Source organism: Guillardia theta, assembly GCF_000315625.1.
Source record: "Guillardia theta CCMP2712 unplaced genomic scaffold GUITHscaffold_33, whole genome shotgun sequence".
Lineage (NCBI taxonomy): Eukaryota > Cryptophyceae > Pyrenomonadales > Geminigeraceae > Guillardia > Guillardia theta.
Genome location: NW_005434641.1, coordinates 497,123 through 513,286, shown reverse-complemented (window position 1 = coordinate 513,286; position 16,164 = coordinate 497,123). Strand labels below are relative to the sequence as shown.

General features: G+C 50.5%; 7 protein-coding genes across 7 annotated transcripts; 2 read left to right on the top strand and 5 right to left on the bottom strand.

Annotated features, from left to right (window-relative positions):
* Positions 1 to 326: 326 nt before the first annotated feature.
* Positions 327 to 2,557, bottom strand: GUITHDRAFT_138727 (hypothetical protein; the record flags this gene model as incomplete). The annotated part of the gene is made up of 14 exons (XM_005832823.1): positions 327 to 708; positions 778 to 857; positions 904 to 939; positions 997 to 1,047; positions 1,093 to 1,149; positions 1,197 to 1,299; positions 1,355 to 1,383; positions 1,472 to 1,507; positions 1,560 to 1,620; positions 1,668 to 1,697; positions 1,749 to 1,840; positions 1,903 to 1,950; positions 2,392 to 2,449; positions 2,481 to 2,557. The coding sequence occupies 14 exons, from the start codon at positions 2,555 to 2,557 to the stop codon at positions 327 to 329; spliced, it is 1,140 nt and encodes a 379-aa protein (XP_005832880.1).
* Positions 2,558 to 4,690: 2,133 nt separating this feature from the next.
* On the bottom strand, positions 4,691 to 5,617 carry GUITHDRAFT_52416 (hypothetical protein; the record flags this gene model as incomplete). Its single annotated transcript, XM_005832822.1, has 1 exon — positions 4,691 to 5,617. A coding segment is annotated over one exon (927 nt), but the record flags the coding sequence as incomplete, so codon positions are not given.
* A 1,542-nt stretch (positions 5,618 to 7,159) lies between these two features.
* Positions 7,160 to 7,519, top strand: GUITHDRAFT_108349 (hypothetical protein; the record flags this gene model as incomplete). Its single annotated transcript, XM_005832821.1, has 2 exons — positions 7,160 to 7,339; positions 7,388 to 7,519. The coding sequence occupies 2 exons, from the start codon at positions 7,160 to 7,162 to the stop codon at positions 7,517 to 7,519; spliced, it is 312 nt and encodes a 103-aa protein (XP_005832878.1).
* Positions 7,520 to 7,640: 121 nt separating this feature from the next.
* GUITHDRAFT_152598 (hypothetical protein) lies at positions 7,641 to 9,052 on the bottom strand. Its single transcript, XM_005832820.1, has 11 exons — positions 9,032 to 9,052; positions 8,879 to 8,981; positions 8,778 to 8,818; positions 8,665 to 8,726; positions 8,556 to 8,605; positions 8,477 to 8,501; positions 8,388 to 8,424; positions 8,239 to 8,332; positions 8,097 to 8,142; positions 7,886 to 7,959; positions 7,641 to 7,827 (listed from the first exon to the last, which is right to left on the bottom strand). Exons 2-11 carry the CDS (start codon positions 8,975 to 8,977, stop codon positions 7,723 to 7,725), a joined length of 633 nt encoding a protein of 210 aa, XP_005832877.1. The 5' UTR covers positions 8,978 to 8,981; positions 9,032 to 9,052; the 3' UTR covers positions 7,641 to 7,722.
* Positions 9,053 to 11,662: 2,610 nt separating this feature from the next.
* GUITHDRAFT_138724 (hypothetical protein) lies at positions 11,663 to 12,940 on the bottom strand (the record flags this gene model as incomplete). Its single annotated transcript, XM_005832819.1, has 4 exons — positions 11,663 to 11,806; positions 11,864 to 11,950; positions 12,000 to 12,520; positions 12,622 to 12,940. The coding sequence occupies 4 exons, from the start codon at positions 12,938 to 12,940 to the stop codon at positions 11,663 to 11,665; spliced, it is 1,071 nt and encodes a 356-aa protein (XP_005832876.1).
* A 733-nt stretch (positions 12,941 to 13,673) lies between these two features.
* On the top strand, positions 13,674 to 14,855 carry GUITHDRAFT_163166 (hypothetical protein). The gene is made up of 9 exons (XM_005832818.1): positions 13,674 to 13,827; positions 13,880 to 13,981; positions 14,048 to 14,119; positions 14,180 to 14,247; positions 14,296 to 14,353; positions 14,390 to 14,443; positions 14,493 to 14,532; positions 14,586 to 14,643; positions 14,694 to 14,855. Exons 1-9 carry the CDS (start codon positions 13,678 to 13,680, stop codon positions 14,755 to 14,757), a joined length of 666 nt encoding a protein of 221 aa, XP_005832875.1. The 5' UTR covers positions 13,674 to 13,677; the 3' UTR covers positions 14,758 to 14,855.
* Positions 14,856 to 14,975: 120 nt separating this feature from the next.
* GUITHDRAFT_138722 (hypothetical protein) lies at positions 14,976 to 15,999 on the bottom strand (the record flags this gene model as incomplete). Its single annotated transcript, XM_005832817.1, has 2 exons — positions 14,976 to 15,098; positions 15,298 to 15,999. 2 exons carry the CDS (start codon positions 15,997 to 15,999, stop codon positions 14,976 to 14,978), a joined length of 825 nt encoding a protein of 274 aa, XP_005832874.1.
* Between the last annotated feature and the right edge of the window lie 165 nt (positions 16,000 to 16,164).

The following is a 16,164-nucleotide window of genomic DNA, read 5'->3' as shown; positions in this document are numbered from 1 at the left end:
GCCTGCCATGCTCCTCTTCATCTTCGTGTACTACAACCTTCCCCACATCTCGCCAGAAAATTGGATTTACTTCGCACTAAAATACAGACATGGTACAAAGCATGAAGATTGCAGTCTCTGTCAAGACCGTCATAGGTATCTGTAGTGCATCTCGACCCCCATGTTTCCAAAGTTCAACACGTACAGGACGACGACCGCGACAATACTGCCAACCAACACCAGAAAGAAATTCGTGTGATCATCTAACTTAATTTCTCGGACCTCCTGACTTTGCTCTTTGCTCGTGGTCGATCCGTTACATTCACTTCTTGCCTGCCAACAAGCGTTCAGATCGTGTCCTGGTTCCCACGCAGCTCAATCACCGCAACCGCGCCAAGTTTGTAGACAGGCTCCTTCTTGGCCTTTAACGCAGAATTCTTGAAGAGATGGAACTTCATGCGATGAAAGATCCTCTTCCTCTGCTTCATTGTCACAGGGATGACATGGAACCAGAGCATTTTGTGCACCTTTCGAATCTGATTGAAATCGGTCTCTGCAGACTTCAACTTCTTGACAAGAAAATCACGAGCTCTGCAAAGGCGGGAGGTAAGCCGAACCAAATCAACCAAAAAGGGCTCGAGCCTGTTCGTGAAGTCTTGGGGCCGCGGGCTGTTGTGATCTCCCTTGAAGATGGTGATGTCCTTCTCGCCACCGTACTCGCGATATAATCTGTCGAGAGGCCAAGGCCCTGGCAGTCAGAGCAGGAGGGAGGTTGGAACCAGCAGGACAGCAAGCCACCTGTAGGAATGAGCTGCGTTGACTAGATGATCTTCGCTCGCATGCCCGAACAGGACTGGAGCTTGGCAGAGGGAGGCCACCTATCAGGTGTGAGTCCAGGAAGACATTAAAGCTGCAACGCTACACCTTGAGAAGGTCGAGAGTGTCGAGGTCAAATCCGGCCTGCGTCGAACAAGGATCAGCATGACTGAGCAAGGAGATGAAGCATCGAGAAGTTACCCGGGCCTCAACTGCCGAACGAACTACTTCCACAGCGCTGTCCGCCACAGTCTGATGACTTTCGATCAATGAGTTACCGCTGAGTTAAGAGTTGACCTCGTATGGGAGAAGCGGAATGTGCCCTGTGAACTTGCATGCATGATCCAAAAGCACCTGTCGAAGCCATCGGTGCCCTTGAAACTGACTGGTCACAATCGAACCTGTCTGAGGGAGCAGTAGCAGCTGTCCAAGACCATGCAAGAGATGAAAGCATAGTATCTATCGTCCGAAGCCACCAGCAGGGCAGTGGCTGCTCCCATGCTCCTACACCCAACGTCAAAACAGCAACACAGACGATCGCTGCTCTTGCCTTCCGTACAGTGCGACATTGGACACGCACGAATCATCCTATCAGCGCATGAGTGACGAGAGAACGAGAGAGGGGAAGAGGGGGAAGGGGGAGAGGAGGAAGGGAGAGACTTGCATCCACATCAACCTTGAGATAGTCCAAGATCGCCTCCAAGTCTTCTCTCTGTTGCAACTTGAGGTCAGCTGCCTCGGCCCCTCAGGTTATGGACGTGCACCTCCCGATACCCGAGCGTCACGATGTTTCCGTCGGATACACCGCATCCTGCAAAGTCGACGCTGCAGAGACGGTGAGCAGCCCCTCCTCGATCGTTCTTACACCTCACCTGAAGAAGGATATCCCTGTGCTCAGAAAGCTGGAAGGGTTACAATACTCAGTTCCGAGTCCATCCCTCCACTGCAATTACTCGTCTGCTAGCTCATCTGCTTCCAGACGGCAGCCGCTGTTGCCGTGCAGGTACACGACACAAGGGATGCTCTTCTTGGCTTGACCTGCTATCTGTTGACTACAAAATCGCATTCGAAATCATGCAAGCAAGGGATACCAGATTTCTTGCAAACCGGAAAGTAATGGCTGCAGGCAATACTCATCTGGCTTCTGTTCTTAAGCTGCTCTGGCTCGTCAGATACAGTGCGAATAAGGACAAAAGACGCGCTGCCTGGAAGTCCTTCCTGATGTACAGGTCTCCATTGAGCCAAAATGTTTCTGGCCCCAACTCCTCAATGGAGTAGCGCTTCCTGTTGTGGCGAAACGTTAAATGAATGGACCGATGGTTGGGTAAATCAGATACCGTGGAGGCCTGCATATGAGGTCTGCAAAGATTCCTTCCATATCTTTGATCATCAATACATATTGAGCGGCAGCGAATGCTTCGTCCCTTCACACGCCAGCATCAGTACCAAGGAAAAGTTTGCTCGGCAAGTGCCTTGAACTGTTACTTCATGTTACTTGGTTCTCTTTTCTGGTGTACATATGTTTTCCTACACGAAACCCAATTTGATTCCCAGTCAACTTACGCGCTCATTCTGCGATTCTCAAGAACTATCTACCTCGTTTCCCCTTTGTTGGCCCGCGAAAGCATCATGGTACCGGGGTCGAACATTTGAACTAAAACGATGGTGTCAACTGCGAGACTCACACCATGTCTGCAGACGCTACATCTTCATCTTCATCGTTTGCAACTACCATAGCACCCTTCTCCTCCTCCCTTGGCATCGCAGTCGCCTATCCTTGCCGCAGCCTCACTTGCATGAAAGTATCTTCATGAATAATAATCTTTTTCGGTGGTGGGTACTTTTCAAAATGTTTATTTGTAGTAGTTATCGCAGATACCGCAATTGCTGGATATAATTATCGCTCAATATTTTCTCATATAATACTTTTCGTAGTTTTCAGTACAAATAATTTAGAGTGAAAATGAATTAGAGTACCTACCCCCATTTCTCATCGTGAGGGACCCCGTTGAGGTCCACAACCTTGCACCCTATTATTCTCAATCACCCCTGACCCCACTATAATTACCACCCACCCCACATATTTCCTACTCATAAGTGTGATCAGAAGGGGTTCCGCACTGGGATCCCAAGGGAAGCGAACTTGAGGACCCCCTTCTCTGAAAGTCGTAAGGGGGGTACTCACCCTTTACAGGGAAGATAATAATCACTCATCAGTGAATCCAGGTGCCCTACTCAGTGTCAGTGGGACCGGCGGCCGGCCGGGCCGGCCGGCCCGGCGGCCCGCCGCATTGTCACTGATCGGATAACGACTCGGTGTCGGACCGGACTCTCAGCCTCCGTCACGGTGAACTCAGCGGAACTTTCAAACCAACTGAGTGAGCTCTCAGGCTCTACTGACTCGCCAGACTGAAAGCCTGCGCCGGGCAGGCCCGAGGTCAACTCAGTGACTCCAGCAGCTAGCCTACCGGTGAGCCTCGGAGTTTAACTTGTCACAACTTGCTCAGCGACAACGATTGCTGCCAGGAACTTCGGAACTTGTTCCGAAAACCTGCCCGGGCGCACACAGGCTGACCATCATGACTAGCTTGGGCGGTTTGCACTCAGTGACTGCCGTCATGCTCTCGAGGATCGGAGGCTCCCTGCAGTGCTAGCAGGCTCCTAGCCTCCGTCACCCTCCGAGGCTCTGCTGTCCTCTCGTCTCCGATGATCCTCTCTCCGCACACCCTCACCCTCTGCACATCATGGCATCGTCCAGATGCTTCATGGCCTCAACTCCAGTTTGGCTCAGTGTACTCTCCCATACGACTGGTCTCAGATACTCGAAAGAGAGGAGCTGAGTAGAATTCCAAGGGGAGGCTTGGACCGTTTGATGCTGCGTGGCAGGTATCTTCAGTTCTTGTCTTCTGTGACTTGTTGTTTGTCTGACAAGCTTGGTGAAGGTTTGAGTCGTGAGTTTCTGATTATGACAACCGCGGCAAAGAGCAAGATGGAGAGGCCATGTGCTTCATCTTAGACGAGGTGAGGCGAGTCAAGCGCTGCAGCTGACGAGTCAGGACTCCGGGAGGATGTGGGAAGGTCAGCTTATCTTTCTAGTCTTGAATGTTGGTCGAGAACGCCTGGCCGGGTTGGATAAATCATTAAACGACTAAGCGAGTGTTCAAGGCTTTGTCGCGAGGAGCAAGCATTTGTAGGCGGGGAGGAGGAGGAGGAGGAGGAGAAGTGGCAGCAGCGCCAGCAGGAGCAGTGGAAAATGTACATAATAGACAAAAGATAATTTACACAAGAAAAACCTCACGCACTCTCTACTTCGAGTCTACTGCAACAAAATCAATGCTGCTCTGATCTGATATACACTTCCACTGATGAACCATTTGACAGTCTCAGATAGAAACTTTTGTGGTGAGGACTCAGTTATCAGAGATCAGTGCTGCCTTGAACTTCTGCAACATCAACCGTTGTCACTTCCTCCTCAACCTCATCCTCATCCTCATCCTCATCCTCATCCTCATCCTCATCCTCATCCTCGTCCTTCTCCTCAGCGTTCTTGTCGTCCTAAGTGATATTCGCCCTCAGGATCTTCTACCTCCTATACTCTTCAACACATATCGGGAGCTGACAGCGCCTTGTGACAGCTCTTTGCTACTCGGCTGACTTGGAGGATTCTGTGCTGATCTTACCAAGAGCGGATATTGACGAGATCACGTTTATATATTATAGAACAAGAATAACCTACATGTCTGCGTGAATCAAACAGAACAATCACCCCCTTGTCGACGATTCCCCCCTCAGCCCTTGCACAAGCTCCTCATGCGATCAGCTTCATGTCCTTGCTCGTCGAGAACCTCTTCACCAGCTGATCCTTGCGCTCTTTGTTCTCCTCCTCGCTCAGGTCGATGGGGTTCCCCTCGATCGCCAGCCTTCGGATGCTCGTGAGCTGGTCCACAAGGAAGCTGGGGATGGACTTGATCTGATTGTCAGACAGGGTGAGGATCGTCAGTGAGGTTAGCTTGCTCATTTCATCAGGGACTTGGGTGAAATTGTTCTTCGAGATGTCCAGGGTCTTGATGCTCACGTCGAACAGCTCCCCCGGCAGATTGCAGAGAGAGTTCTGACCGAGCATCACCTTCCAGAGTTGGGTCAGGCCCCCCAGCCTGGGAGGCAGCGCTTCCAGCCGGTTGTTGGAGGCTTCGAAGATCTGTAGGTTGCCCCACTTCTCAAGGTTCTCAGGGAAGCTCGTCAGCCGGTTCCTCGACACATTGATCTCCTCCAAGTCCTCGTAGTCTGCGAGCTGAGGGAGGCTGTCGAGTTGGTTCCTGTAGAGCTCGAGCTTCTTGATCTTGCTGAGCTTCTCCAGCGTCGGCAGGAGGACGATGTTGTTGTCGAAAGCCGCCAGCCTCTGCAGGTTTGTCAGCCCGTCCAGGCTCGGGAGCGTCTTGAGCTTGTTGGAAGCCACGTTGAGCTCTATCAGGCTCGACAAAGTGCCGACACAACCCGGGATCTTGATCAACTTGTTGTTGAAGACGTTGAGCTCCTCTAGCTCCTGCAGGTCCCCAAGAGACGCCGGCAGCGAAGTGATCTCGTTCTGGTACATGAGCAGCTTCCTCAGCCTCGGGAAGAACCGCCCAATGTCCTCGGGCAGCGTCTTGATCTTGTTGTCGTTGAGGTCGAGCTCGGTGAGAGCAGCGAAGCAAGCGACGTTGGAGGGGAGTTCGGAAAGGAAGTTCTCGCTGCAGTTGAGGACTTCAAGGTTCTTGAGGCTGAAAACAGCTACGGGCAGGTCCGAGAGTTTGTTCTTTCCTACGTTCAGGCTCTTCACAGAACGAGAAGCCAGGCTGGAGATCTCGGCTCCGAGGTTCTTCTGGTCTTGGGCAGAGAGGTCTACATCACCATTGAAAGATTCCTCAACTGCGAAGCTCGAGTCAGCAACATGGCTTCAGGCATGCAGATCAACTACCTTGACTTGCTCCACAACCCATCTTGAATCAGTGGATATGGGAAAGAGGGTAACCTGTATAGGAAGGGAAATGGTTGTAGGACAGGAAAGGGGGAGACCAGATGCTCGGGCGGGTGAGTGAGTGAGGGACGAGAGAGAACAGAGAGTAGGGCAAGAGAGTCGGGGGGGGGCGGGAGGACTGTAGGAGGGGAAGGAGGAGGGGGAGGGAGAGGGATGGCTGGTGCGGGATACAGGGGCGGAAGAGGGAAGGGTAGGGTTCAGATGGGAGGTCAATAGGTGAGCACGATACGGGCTCCCATATTTAATTGTCACTTTTAACTTGATAGCAATTGATATTCGGAATATATTATTATAATATATAGTTTAATGCTCAAATTTGCCTTTTGACGTGTAGTAAACGGATTGGGAAATGCTGGCCTCCTTTGCTCCTTCGGCGAACCCGGTCTATATATAATTTTAGAAGAAGGCCCGGTACAAAAGTACCAATTTTATATTGATGTACCTTTCAATATAAAAGTGTTTTAGACCCCTCGCCGCACTTTGACGGCACCACGGAATGCGGCCCTGGAAACAAAAACTCAGTACCCTTTTAAAAGCTCCCACTTTGACCAAGACGATTGTACCAAGTGCACATATGGGGTACGAAAATTTTATATTAAATGGTACGTGCAGGTGCCAGAAGCACTTTGAATAATACCTTTATTGGTGACTGTCGTATTATCGAGTCATTTAATAATATCGTCAGAATATCCTGCATTTTAAAAAGACATTTTAAATTATTTTAAATCGCCATTTCCTTGGTACACTTGTATCGCCTTCCCCTAGCAGACAAAAGAAATTAAAACTATTATTGCTATTCTATTGTTATAAAAAAGTTTGTGGCCCGAGAAAAGGCGCCAAGAAAAGTTTTGATGGCGGCAGTAGCGAGCGGGTGGAGCGCTGGAGATGAGCGGGAGCTCATGAACAGCATCATGGCAATCATGGGAGGCAAGGACGAAAAGCCGAAGAAGAAAGCTTCTTCTATGGAAGGACAATCTATTTGGCAGGCGCCGACAAAAGGGAGGAAGCGCAAGTCCGATAGCTTGTGCAGCAGTCCACTCGAGATGGTTGAATCAGACAATATCCGATGTGATTGGCCGGATGATGCAAGTGGATTTGCCAGCTTGCTGAAAGAAGGTATTCATGATCATTATTTTTGATGTGCGGATGTGCTGATTGCCTTTCTTTCTCACTTTGTTATGTGAACACGCAGACTTGGCGCGTGAAGCTGCTAGAAAGAAGAGAGCATTCAAGAAACGATTTGACAGCCAACAAGCAAAAATTGAAGAGCTTATAAGCCAGGAGTTGACTTCGTTTCAACACAATCTGGGAATCCTGAAAAAGAATTGCGTTGAAGAAGTTGCGCAGATGAAGGAAAGGCAGACTGTATCTCAACAAGAGTGCGACAAATCTTTCAAGAGTTTCAATAAGAAGAAGTCAGAGATCAAACGTCAACTAACGATGTTGAAAGAGGAAGAAGAAAAGCTGATTCGCAAATCGAAATCGGAGATCGAAAACATCAAAAAAGAAATCCAAGATCAAATCGTGGTATGTTACTTCGAAAACCTGAATTGCCAACATGAGCCTTGCGAGTAGATTTACAGGCAGCGATGGCAGCAAATGGAAGAAGATCATAAGAAGCTGGAGGCAGACCTAGAGAAAACTCTAGCCGAAAAACAGAAGCTTGTTCACATCATCACCACCAAGATGCAACAAATCCGTGCTTGACGAATCAATGACGACCCTCGTAGAAAGGAAGAATTCATTCTTTTTTTGCTTTGATTTCATTCTAGAACCAAAAAAAAATCGAATGGTTTGCGACTAAAGAGTTATTCTTTCTCACCCAAAAGAGATTTTTTGCATGTTTGCGCACCATCGCAAAAGTCGATATATTTCCCCAGAAATTGTCGGCACAACAGATTCTTCCGATTCTATTCGAAGTGAGCTATAGGAAAGCGTTCCTTCGGAGATTTGAGTTTGTTTGCTTTTTCTATCTTCTTTAGTAATTCTGGCAGAGTTCCGATGGGGTCAATCACCTGGGGGGGGGAGAGGTGGGGTGTCAAGATCATTTCATTCTCTCCCTCAGACCCTCACCGGCCGGAGTCGCTTAGCGACAGCTATGGCAGCTTTGGTATCAAGACCCCCAAAGTGCATTAACAATGCACACCCTGCCACGACAAGAAAATTCAGATGAAGAGATCAACGGCGATAGAAGATGGTAAACAAAACAAAACCATCTCCGCAAGAAATGGTGTTCAGAGTAAACCAAGGGTTGAATGATATCATTCCCGATCTCCCTCCTCACCTGTTGTCCCGGCTCTGTGCGCGCCGGCTAAGCAGTGAATCAAAACCTGAGGAACAAACATGTCATGAGATGAGCTACAACACCCACTTGCGAGGACACATGAGCACAAGGAACAGTCGCGGACAGCAGTGACTTTTCTCACATTCTTCCCCGCAGCAAGAGCTTCGCCAACAAACGCAAAAACGCTCTGTGTGAATTCTATGACAGAATCTGTATCATCCTTGACATGCCTCCACCTAAACATCAGCGTTACAAGGAAATATCAAGTAAGACTTCTCAGAAACGAACGACCAGCTGGCAATGTCGAAGCGATAATACGATATGCTAGCTGCATGCGCAATCAACAGTCAGAGGATGACAATTTCATCTGCTGCTCTTACAAGATTTTTGATGATAAAGTGGCATCTGCATGAAATCCCAGTTAACACCCACAATTTCAAGATCAGAGAAAGCAATTACATTGTCTGTACAGTTGACAACGTGCGATATGTTCTTGTTCTTCAAAATGTCTGTTGCATTCAATCGATCAAACCCCATCATCCTCCCATACTTCACAAAAACATCTCACCCATGTTGCTAGCTGCTTCAACGTTTCCAACATAAATTGTTCCACCAGTCCTTGGATGCTTCCTGTAGGAAAGCGAATCAGTTCACCTACAACACGCCATACAGGAACATCACCAGATCGGATCGCAAGAATTGTATCTACTAGAGCTTCCCTCCTGTGCCACAGTGCCGGTTAGGGTGTACGACTCTACTTGTTCCACTTCCTCCATTCCCACCTTCCCCAGACCCAAAGAAGCGAAGATCTTCTGAGCTTCTTCATCGAAGTCCGGGTCCTTCTTGTTGTTCACAGGAGATGAGTTGCTTGTTAGCGCCATCCTGCTTGTGGAATGTCAGCGAATCCTTTCAAGGCGAGCACACAATTAACGTACTTGGCGTTCCTGCCTGAACTTCCAAGCCAAGCGAAAGATGAGAGGGGCATGCTACGGCAATGGTAAAATCTGCAGAGTAAACAAGGTCAAACTTCACAATGCAACCCCTCCATGCTCCTTGAGCAGCCAAGAGGCTCCTCCAAAACTCTCCATTCCCTGTACACTCCCCAGGACATGTGTGATTGGGACAACGCAATGAGAAAGATGCTTTCATTCCCACAACTCGTTTCTGTGAGAGAACGATCCTAAGGCCGAGTCTATCTAGTGGCTAAGGCCGAGTCTATCTAGTGGTCATCGGGATAGTACCATGAGAAGGTTCGAGAAAATGCTTCCCTAGAAACTTCTTGACATTTAAACTTTGTTCAGATCAATTCAACGTCTTGCATTTCTCGTCTTCGCCCTTGCCCTGCCCCTCGTCCTCGTCCTTCTCTCTTTTCGACCATGCACTTGTACATATCCGATCATATCCGTCGCTTTCGTATCGATGCACAGCATTTTCTCTCTCTGCTATCCATCTTCCATCTCCCTTCCCGACCACCCCACACAAGCACAGGCGCTGCTCGGAGACATTGAAATCGAGTCAGGCAATGAGCATGCAGCAGGAAGGCAACACAGCTTGTTCCCTCTCATCGCATGTCCTACTTCTTCGTTGCATCCTCTCCCTCCCTCCAGCTGACCCAGCCATAACTACTCGCAGCCCCTATCGCCATTGAACCATACTGAAAGAATCAATCAATTCCAGCAGAGTTTAGTCATTTCTCATACTAAATTTCAGTCAAGTAGGGAATGGGTGGGTATTTTGAAATTTTTACAAATTTGATTGACTCCTTGTGCAAATAGTACCATGGGCGACCTACCCCACCCTAATAGAATCCAATAACCCCCTTCAGGAAAATAACCCACCTTCATAGACTAGGAAATTTATCACCCTACCCTCTAATATACAGATTTATATCATATTGAGTACCCATCATTTTCCATTGCACTACATTACCCTACCCCTCAATTGTGCTTCCCGACCCTACCCCTACCCTTTGACAGACAAACGGTACCTCAACCAGTCAGAACCTTCTTTTGTGTACTGTCTACCCCACCCCCTCAGCGAGGTTAACCCATCCTCCCACCCCTTCACATACTACCCTACCCTTACCCGCTATATTGCCCCCCCAAGATGATTCCTTTCGAACCCCTCTTTGACAACCCCCACCCTCCCAGAGCTGATTTCCTCACCCGTCCACTAGATGACTTATATATATAGATATATATTTTCACATTTCGTGTTTCTTGGGAAATATTAGTTCCATAATTTGAATTTTCAGCATTCCAAATCGAGTTCAAGTTTTAATTCTGAGATTTTAGTCTCAACTTCACGGTCGAACTTTCAAGTGGAGGCCGTGATACCTACTCGGATCCGATCATCACCGTCTAGTACGCGGCCGTCGCTTGCGTGGTTGGAGTGCCGGTTTTCGCTGCCTCCTTCGTTTCCTAGTATTTTATTGAGGCGGGTTTGTTGGCTCTATCCTCCCCCTCCTTTGTTTGCTCCGCCGGCGGCCGGGTTCAACGTTTTGTCCTTCTTTTTCAGTCCGAATAATAAAGAGTACGCCAGTGACGTGAGTAACCTATCAACTTGGCAAGTAGGGAACTTCCCGGCGATGACAAAACTTGACGAAAGTGAACGGTCGGATCAGGCTGACTCGGCCCGACCGTACCGTAGTACGGTACACGGTACTGAACCCGGCCGCGTTGCCAAGTTGAACTTGACCGGGGTTCACTCCCGGAGTCCGAGACCGTCGGACGGCGACCCGCCAGTCCGTCACTGTCAGACGGTGCACCGTCACCAAGTCGGACTCCCGGCGAGTGACGCTGGGGGGCCCGCGGCCTGCCGCAGTGCGGCAGTGCGGCGGCGGCCCCGGCGGCAACTTCCGAGTCCCCGGCCGCCCGGCTCAGCCGGCGGCGTTCGGCGCCGCGGCGGGCAAGTTGCTGAGGCCGCCGGAGCCTCGTCGGAGCCTCGTCATCGTGGCAAGGTGGCCCCCGCGGCGGCGCGCCCGGCCCGCCGGCCCGCCGGAGACCGTACGGTAGGCTAACGGTTTAGCGCCCGAAGAAATGGAGAGTCACCGCGGTGGGCCGGGGGCGCGGGTACATACCCTGACTCGGACTCCGGGACTCGGGAGGCTCGGCGCGGTCGAGTCCGACTCGTACCAGGCTAGGCCGGGCCGTGCGGCAGCCGGGCGGTCACCTAGGCTACTCAGCCACGGTGTGCCAACCGTGACTGAGTGAGCCGCTCGGAAAACCGGCCCGGTTGCCTGACTCAGTGACGGTCGATCATCGGATGCCAGGGAACCGTCACGGCGTTGAACCGTTACCGTGAAGTCAAGTTTAGTCACTGGCTGCCAGAGTGTGGCCCCGGCCCGGCCGGTGGCACGGTGGGAACTTCCAAAGACGGTCTCGGAGTGCCCGGCACCCGGCCCCAGGCGCAGTGTGGCAGCACGCGGCCCACACTGATCGTCGGTGACGGACTGGGGGAGGGGACCCATAATTTGGCTCGGAAGGGACCCATAATTTAGCACTTGCCGCGCGCATTTCATAAAGTTTAAAGCAGTCACATGATTCATTTCGCTTACCCTCAAACCTTCATCTCTGGGCCTGAATCTCTTCCTTCGTAACCGGAGCAGATCCCATATGTCCTAGCCAGTCTCCCCCAAGAGTGTTGGGCGAGAGCTCTCGCTCTGGAGAAATTCCTACACGATATGAAGGCTCGATCTTGCCGGCTTCGACCTGAACGACACAGCAGGGTCAGCTTCTCGCCGCCGATCGCGCTCTCTTCTCATCGACCTTCCAGTCACCAGACTTTGAGTTGGTGGCCTCGTTAACCTTCACTCCTCTATCACATAGAGCAGACGGACTCCCCTCAACGCAGTTCTAACAAGGGAAACATCAGGAAAGTTCAAGCCCGCATGTACTCACTGACCTCGGTATAAGTCCCAGGAACGTTGTTCGAGCCCTCTGCAGATGCACCCAGCTTCTGCAAACCAAACTGACGGTTGCGGAGAGACTCTTTCATCTTTTGCAGGCGGACTGCCTCAGATGGATCGAAGGGATCACCTCCAACATTTACACCCAGCCTTGCGAGCTTGAAGTTGTCTGCTAACTGCGTGAAGGTCGGCGACGATGACAACCCAGCTTTTTGTGACAGCCCGATGCGCTTTGACTTGGCATCCGCAGCTTCAAGACTTGCAGCTGCTCTGTACAGCCCTCCTCTACGCTCGTAGCTGTCCTCGGCCGCAGGGGAGTAGGGGATGCCGAATGTACCTGTGTGAGAAGCATAATATCGGTTCAGGTAGTCTTGGTAAGCTGCTTGCTCGTCGAATTCATCTTGATCGGGGTTATAGTAGTAGTCAGCATGCTCCTGTGTATCGAACGGACCGTATCCATACGCTGCTCGTCTCCATGCCGCGTCTCTAGCAGCCCAGTCGTTGTAACTCCATGGATCTGTACACGGAGTCAAATCAAACAGGAGCTGTAGAACACGGATCAAGAACTTGGGGAGAGGCACAACACAGGGAGCATGTAGAGAGGCAAGAAAATCAAACCTTGCGCATCCCAGTCCGCAACGTTGTTCCAATAATCGCTCCTGCCCTGCTCGTAGCCATAGGGATCCCAGTAGTTGCCATAGTAATCATCATAGTATCCTCCCCAGTAGGTTCCATATAGAGCAGTCTGTTTGGCTCCCTTGGCAATCAGGAGGACAGCACCAACAGCGGCAAGGAAAGCAATCCCAGCAAGCAAAATCCCTCGTCCCCTCCCGCCTCCCTCTCGCCGCACCCCAAGCATGAAACCCAAATCCCAAGGGTCGCCTATGGGGTTATCATCATTCGGGCCGGTACCGGGGTGGTGGGGGAGGGGACACATTTCACTGAGACGCTGTTCACTTATAACGGCCCAGCTTCATTATTTACTCAAAGTTAAGTTAAAGATAAGTACGAGGACAATCAGGAGACGTCCTCCAATTCGATGACCCCTACTTCGGTGAAAAACTGCAGAGGAAAGTAGGGGTAGTGGAACAATATACGAAGGGGTACCCCACCACCAATTCTACTCTTCGACTACGGGTGGGGAAATTCTACCCCCCCACCGAGTGTAAAGTAAACCTGAAACCCAAGAGTACCCCTCTTTTATAGTCTATTTGAAGCGAAGTAGGGGGTAGGGTGTATTGACAGGGGGAATAGGAGGGGATGGCCCCAAAGCGAAGCCGTTGACGATGCCGAATGGCAGATAGGAGGGGAGGGAGGAGGATGAAGGATGAGGAGGGGAAGGAAAGGTGACAATGAAGGTGAAGGAGAATTAGATGGAAGAATGTTGCGAGGGCAGAGCGCTTCCAAGAAATGCAGGGAGATTGCATGGTCAGGTGGACAGATGCGGTTCGGGACATTTCGGAACTCAGACAGAGAGAAAGAGATATGGGAACACATAGATGCGTCAAACAAGTTTAAAATCAAAGACAGGGACGTTCATGTTCAGCGAGGTATAGTCAAACGCCTGTAAGACAAGTAAAGAAAGAGTGGAGTGACATGCTTGTATGGGGTTATTTCCTTCCAGTAACACTCCTTCTTGGCAGGGTTGCGGCACAAATTCTGAAGATGTCTACGATGCTGGCTTGCAATCTTCCTGGACAGCTCCATGCTGGACTGGTAGCACATCCGAAGAGGAGCAGGACATTGTCCGCAAAGCGCCATGAAGCATTGCTCGCACGTTCAAGATTCTGGCGCGAGGTTCAGCGTGAAAAGAAAATGGAGACGGTACGGGCTTCACTGCTACCGCAGTTTGTCTGACGCTTTCACGTTGAAACAGCTCATGGCAAAATACGATAAGAGCAAAACAGGCAATCTGAATATGCAGGAATTAGGCGACTTCTTGCAAGATGCTGCAAAAGGAGTTAGGCCGTCAGACGAGGTGAGAGAACGATGGCGATGAAGACAGTCCCATGCTGCTGATGTCTTTTTCTTTTTGCTCTCATAGGAGATAAACTTTGTGATGAGGAGCACGCAATCTAAGGACGGAGGAGTCGGAGATGCCATAACCAAATCTCAGGTACCTCCAGGACATGCTTGCTGGCACGGACTTGTCAGCTAACTGCAGCATCTGCCGCAGATCATGATCGCACTGGATGTATGGAGGCATTACGAGAAGACCAAACCGGAGATAGAGACGTACTTCAAGTGGGGAACTGACCGTCAATAATGTTGTTCTTGACCAGTTCATGGCAGGAAGTATGATACCAACAATTCAGGGATGTTAGAATTCGACCAGGCAGACAGTCGTCAAGTTGTGTCCTTGTGCTCCTGAGCCATTCTCTTGCAGCTGAAGAATCTCCTGACGGAACTCAATGACGGAATTCCACCTCCTGACGACGAGGTCGGGCTCTCGACCTTGCGATGGCTCCGTGCTGTGATGAGAGGTACAGGTTAGGTGGATCGAATCGAACGCAGACGGATCGTTGAAAGGTCAATGTCCTTCAGCTCTCCTTTCTTTGGCGTTCTGACTCCATATACGCCAGGTGTCCAGAAGACTGGAGGCATCAACAAGACGGAGCTGATGGGAGCCATAGCGTTGTGGTAAGGGCGATCGATGAGTCTCATGTTTGTCAGGCTGAGGAGATGTAAAGGTATACTCACATCGAAGAGGCACAAACGAAGACGACAACCAGCAGTTGTTGTGTGATACAGTGATGTACAAGATATCAGGCTTCTGAGGAGCAGAAGCGCATTTTTGGAGTTGGCTCAGCCACTTTCTACATGAAAGGGATTTCCCATGCAGTTTTCCCCCCTTTCCGATTTTTGGTGGTCACAGAAGAACGTTAACGATGAAAGCAGTCTACTATCCGGAAAGTAGGCATCAGCAACAAGTCATTCAATTCATTCAATCTTTAACTTTAAATCTTACTGAGTTATGACTGCTTTCCCATTATCTTGTGGTACTGTGACAGGAGGAAGCGATCACCCTTCAACATCTTCACAAGTTTCCACGTCAGCATGATGAACATCAGCACAGTCTTGATGATTAGCGGGACCTGATCGTTCACACGACGTCACAAGAGCGTCCATCTCCTCCCCTCCCCCGCTTCCCCCCACCCTCCCCAAAACTGATTCTCCTTCTCCTCCCTCCTTCTCCTTCTCCTTCTCCTCCCCTCCTTCTCCTTCTCCTTCTCCTTCTCCTTCTCCTTCTCCTTCTCCACGTCCTCGTCCTCACCCAACCACCCACCCACTCACCCTGTACTTCTTCCACAGCTGACACTCCTGTTGCACGGCTTGCATCAGGTTGTGGATGTCAGCTCCTTGTGTATGTACGATCGCCTCATACGAGGCAGAAGCAGCGTTGATGAAGTAAGCATACCACAACTCGTCGATGCAGTCTCCAAATTGCGGGATAGCCACGATCCCTTGCTCCCACACGTTGTTGACAACCACCAGCGACTGCACGAAGCTGTGGACGAGCAGCCCGTGCACGACATGTCGCATCAGCCTCGTGGTGTTCATGAACGTGTCCTCATCCTTCTGCGTGAACTCATACTCAGGCCTCATGGAGAACGTCCGCTGTAGGACAACAAGTGGGTTTGTACCCTTCCTTCCAGACTTGTCGTCCAGATGAATGTGAGATTTCAGATGGACATGTTCTGCCCCTCCGTCTCCTCCCCGACATGCAGCAAGTGGGATGAACTCGGTACTTGCAAACCCTGTCGCAGCGTGCTTACATGGCTGCAAGCCCATGGATGGCGGCCGATCCTTGGAAGGGACATTCATTTTCAAATTAGGGCGCCTGTGAGTCGCCAGACCATGTCCGTGGCTAACAGGATCCTCAATCATCATGGTTTCAATCCTTGGAATCCCTTCTACTAGCACTATCATCATCATCATCAACAACAACAACATCGCCACCGCCATTGTCGCACCCCCAGCCCCCCTCGACTTCATTTTCGATGTCCGATCTTCCGATTTCTGTCAATGATGACCCCTACCCCCTGTTACTCTCACCCTTCCCAGTATCACCCCCCTAATTCATATTGAAGTACCCTCCCTTTGGTGGACCCTACCACCACTTTGGATTAGATGCGAATGGCACCATGGCGGGAGTGTTGC

What these genes read in the sequence shown, in the direction of transcription:
- GUITHDRAFT_152598 (XM_005832820.1), bottom strand. Translation starts at nt 8,977, where the DNA reads ATGGCGCTAACAAGCAACTCATCTCCTGTGAACAACAAGAAGGACCCG. An exon ending in ACTTTATCATCAAAAATCTT is followed by an intron (nt 8,425 to 8,476) that starts GTAAGAGCAGCA and finishes TTGCGCATGCAG; the next exon opens with CTAGCATATCGTATTATCGC. An exon ending in GCACAGAGCCGGGACAACAG is followed by an intron (nt 7,960 to 8,096) that starts GTGAGGAGGGAG and finishes TTGTCGTGGCAG; the next exon opens with GGTGTGCATTGTTAATGCAC.
- GUITHDRAFT_163166 (XM_005832818.1), top strand. Translation starts at nt 13,678, where the DNA reads ATGCTGGCTTGCAATCTTCCTGGACAGCTCCATGCTGGACTGGTAGCA. An exon ending in GTGAAAAGAAAATGGAGACG is followed by an intron (nt 13,828 to 13,879) that starts GTACGGGCTTCA and finishes ACGTTGAAACAG; the next exon opens with CTCATGGCAAAATACGATAA. An exon ending in ATGCCATAACCAAATCTCAG is followed by an intron (nt 14,120 to 14,179) that starts GTACCTCCAGGA and finishes CATCTGCCGCAG; the next exon opens with ATCATGATCGCACTGGATGT.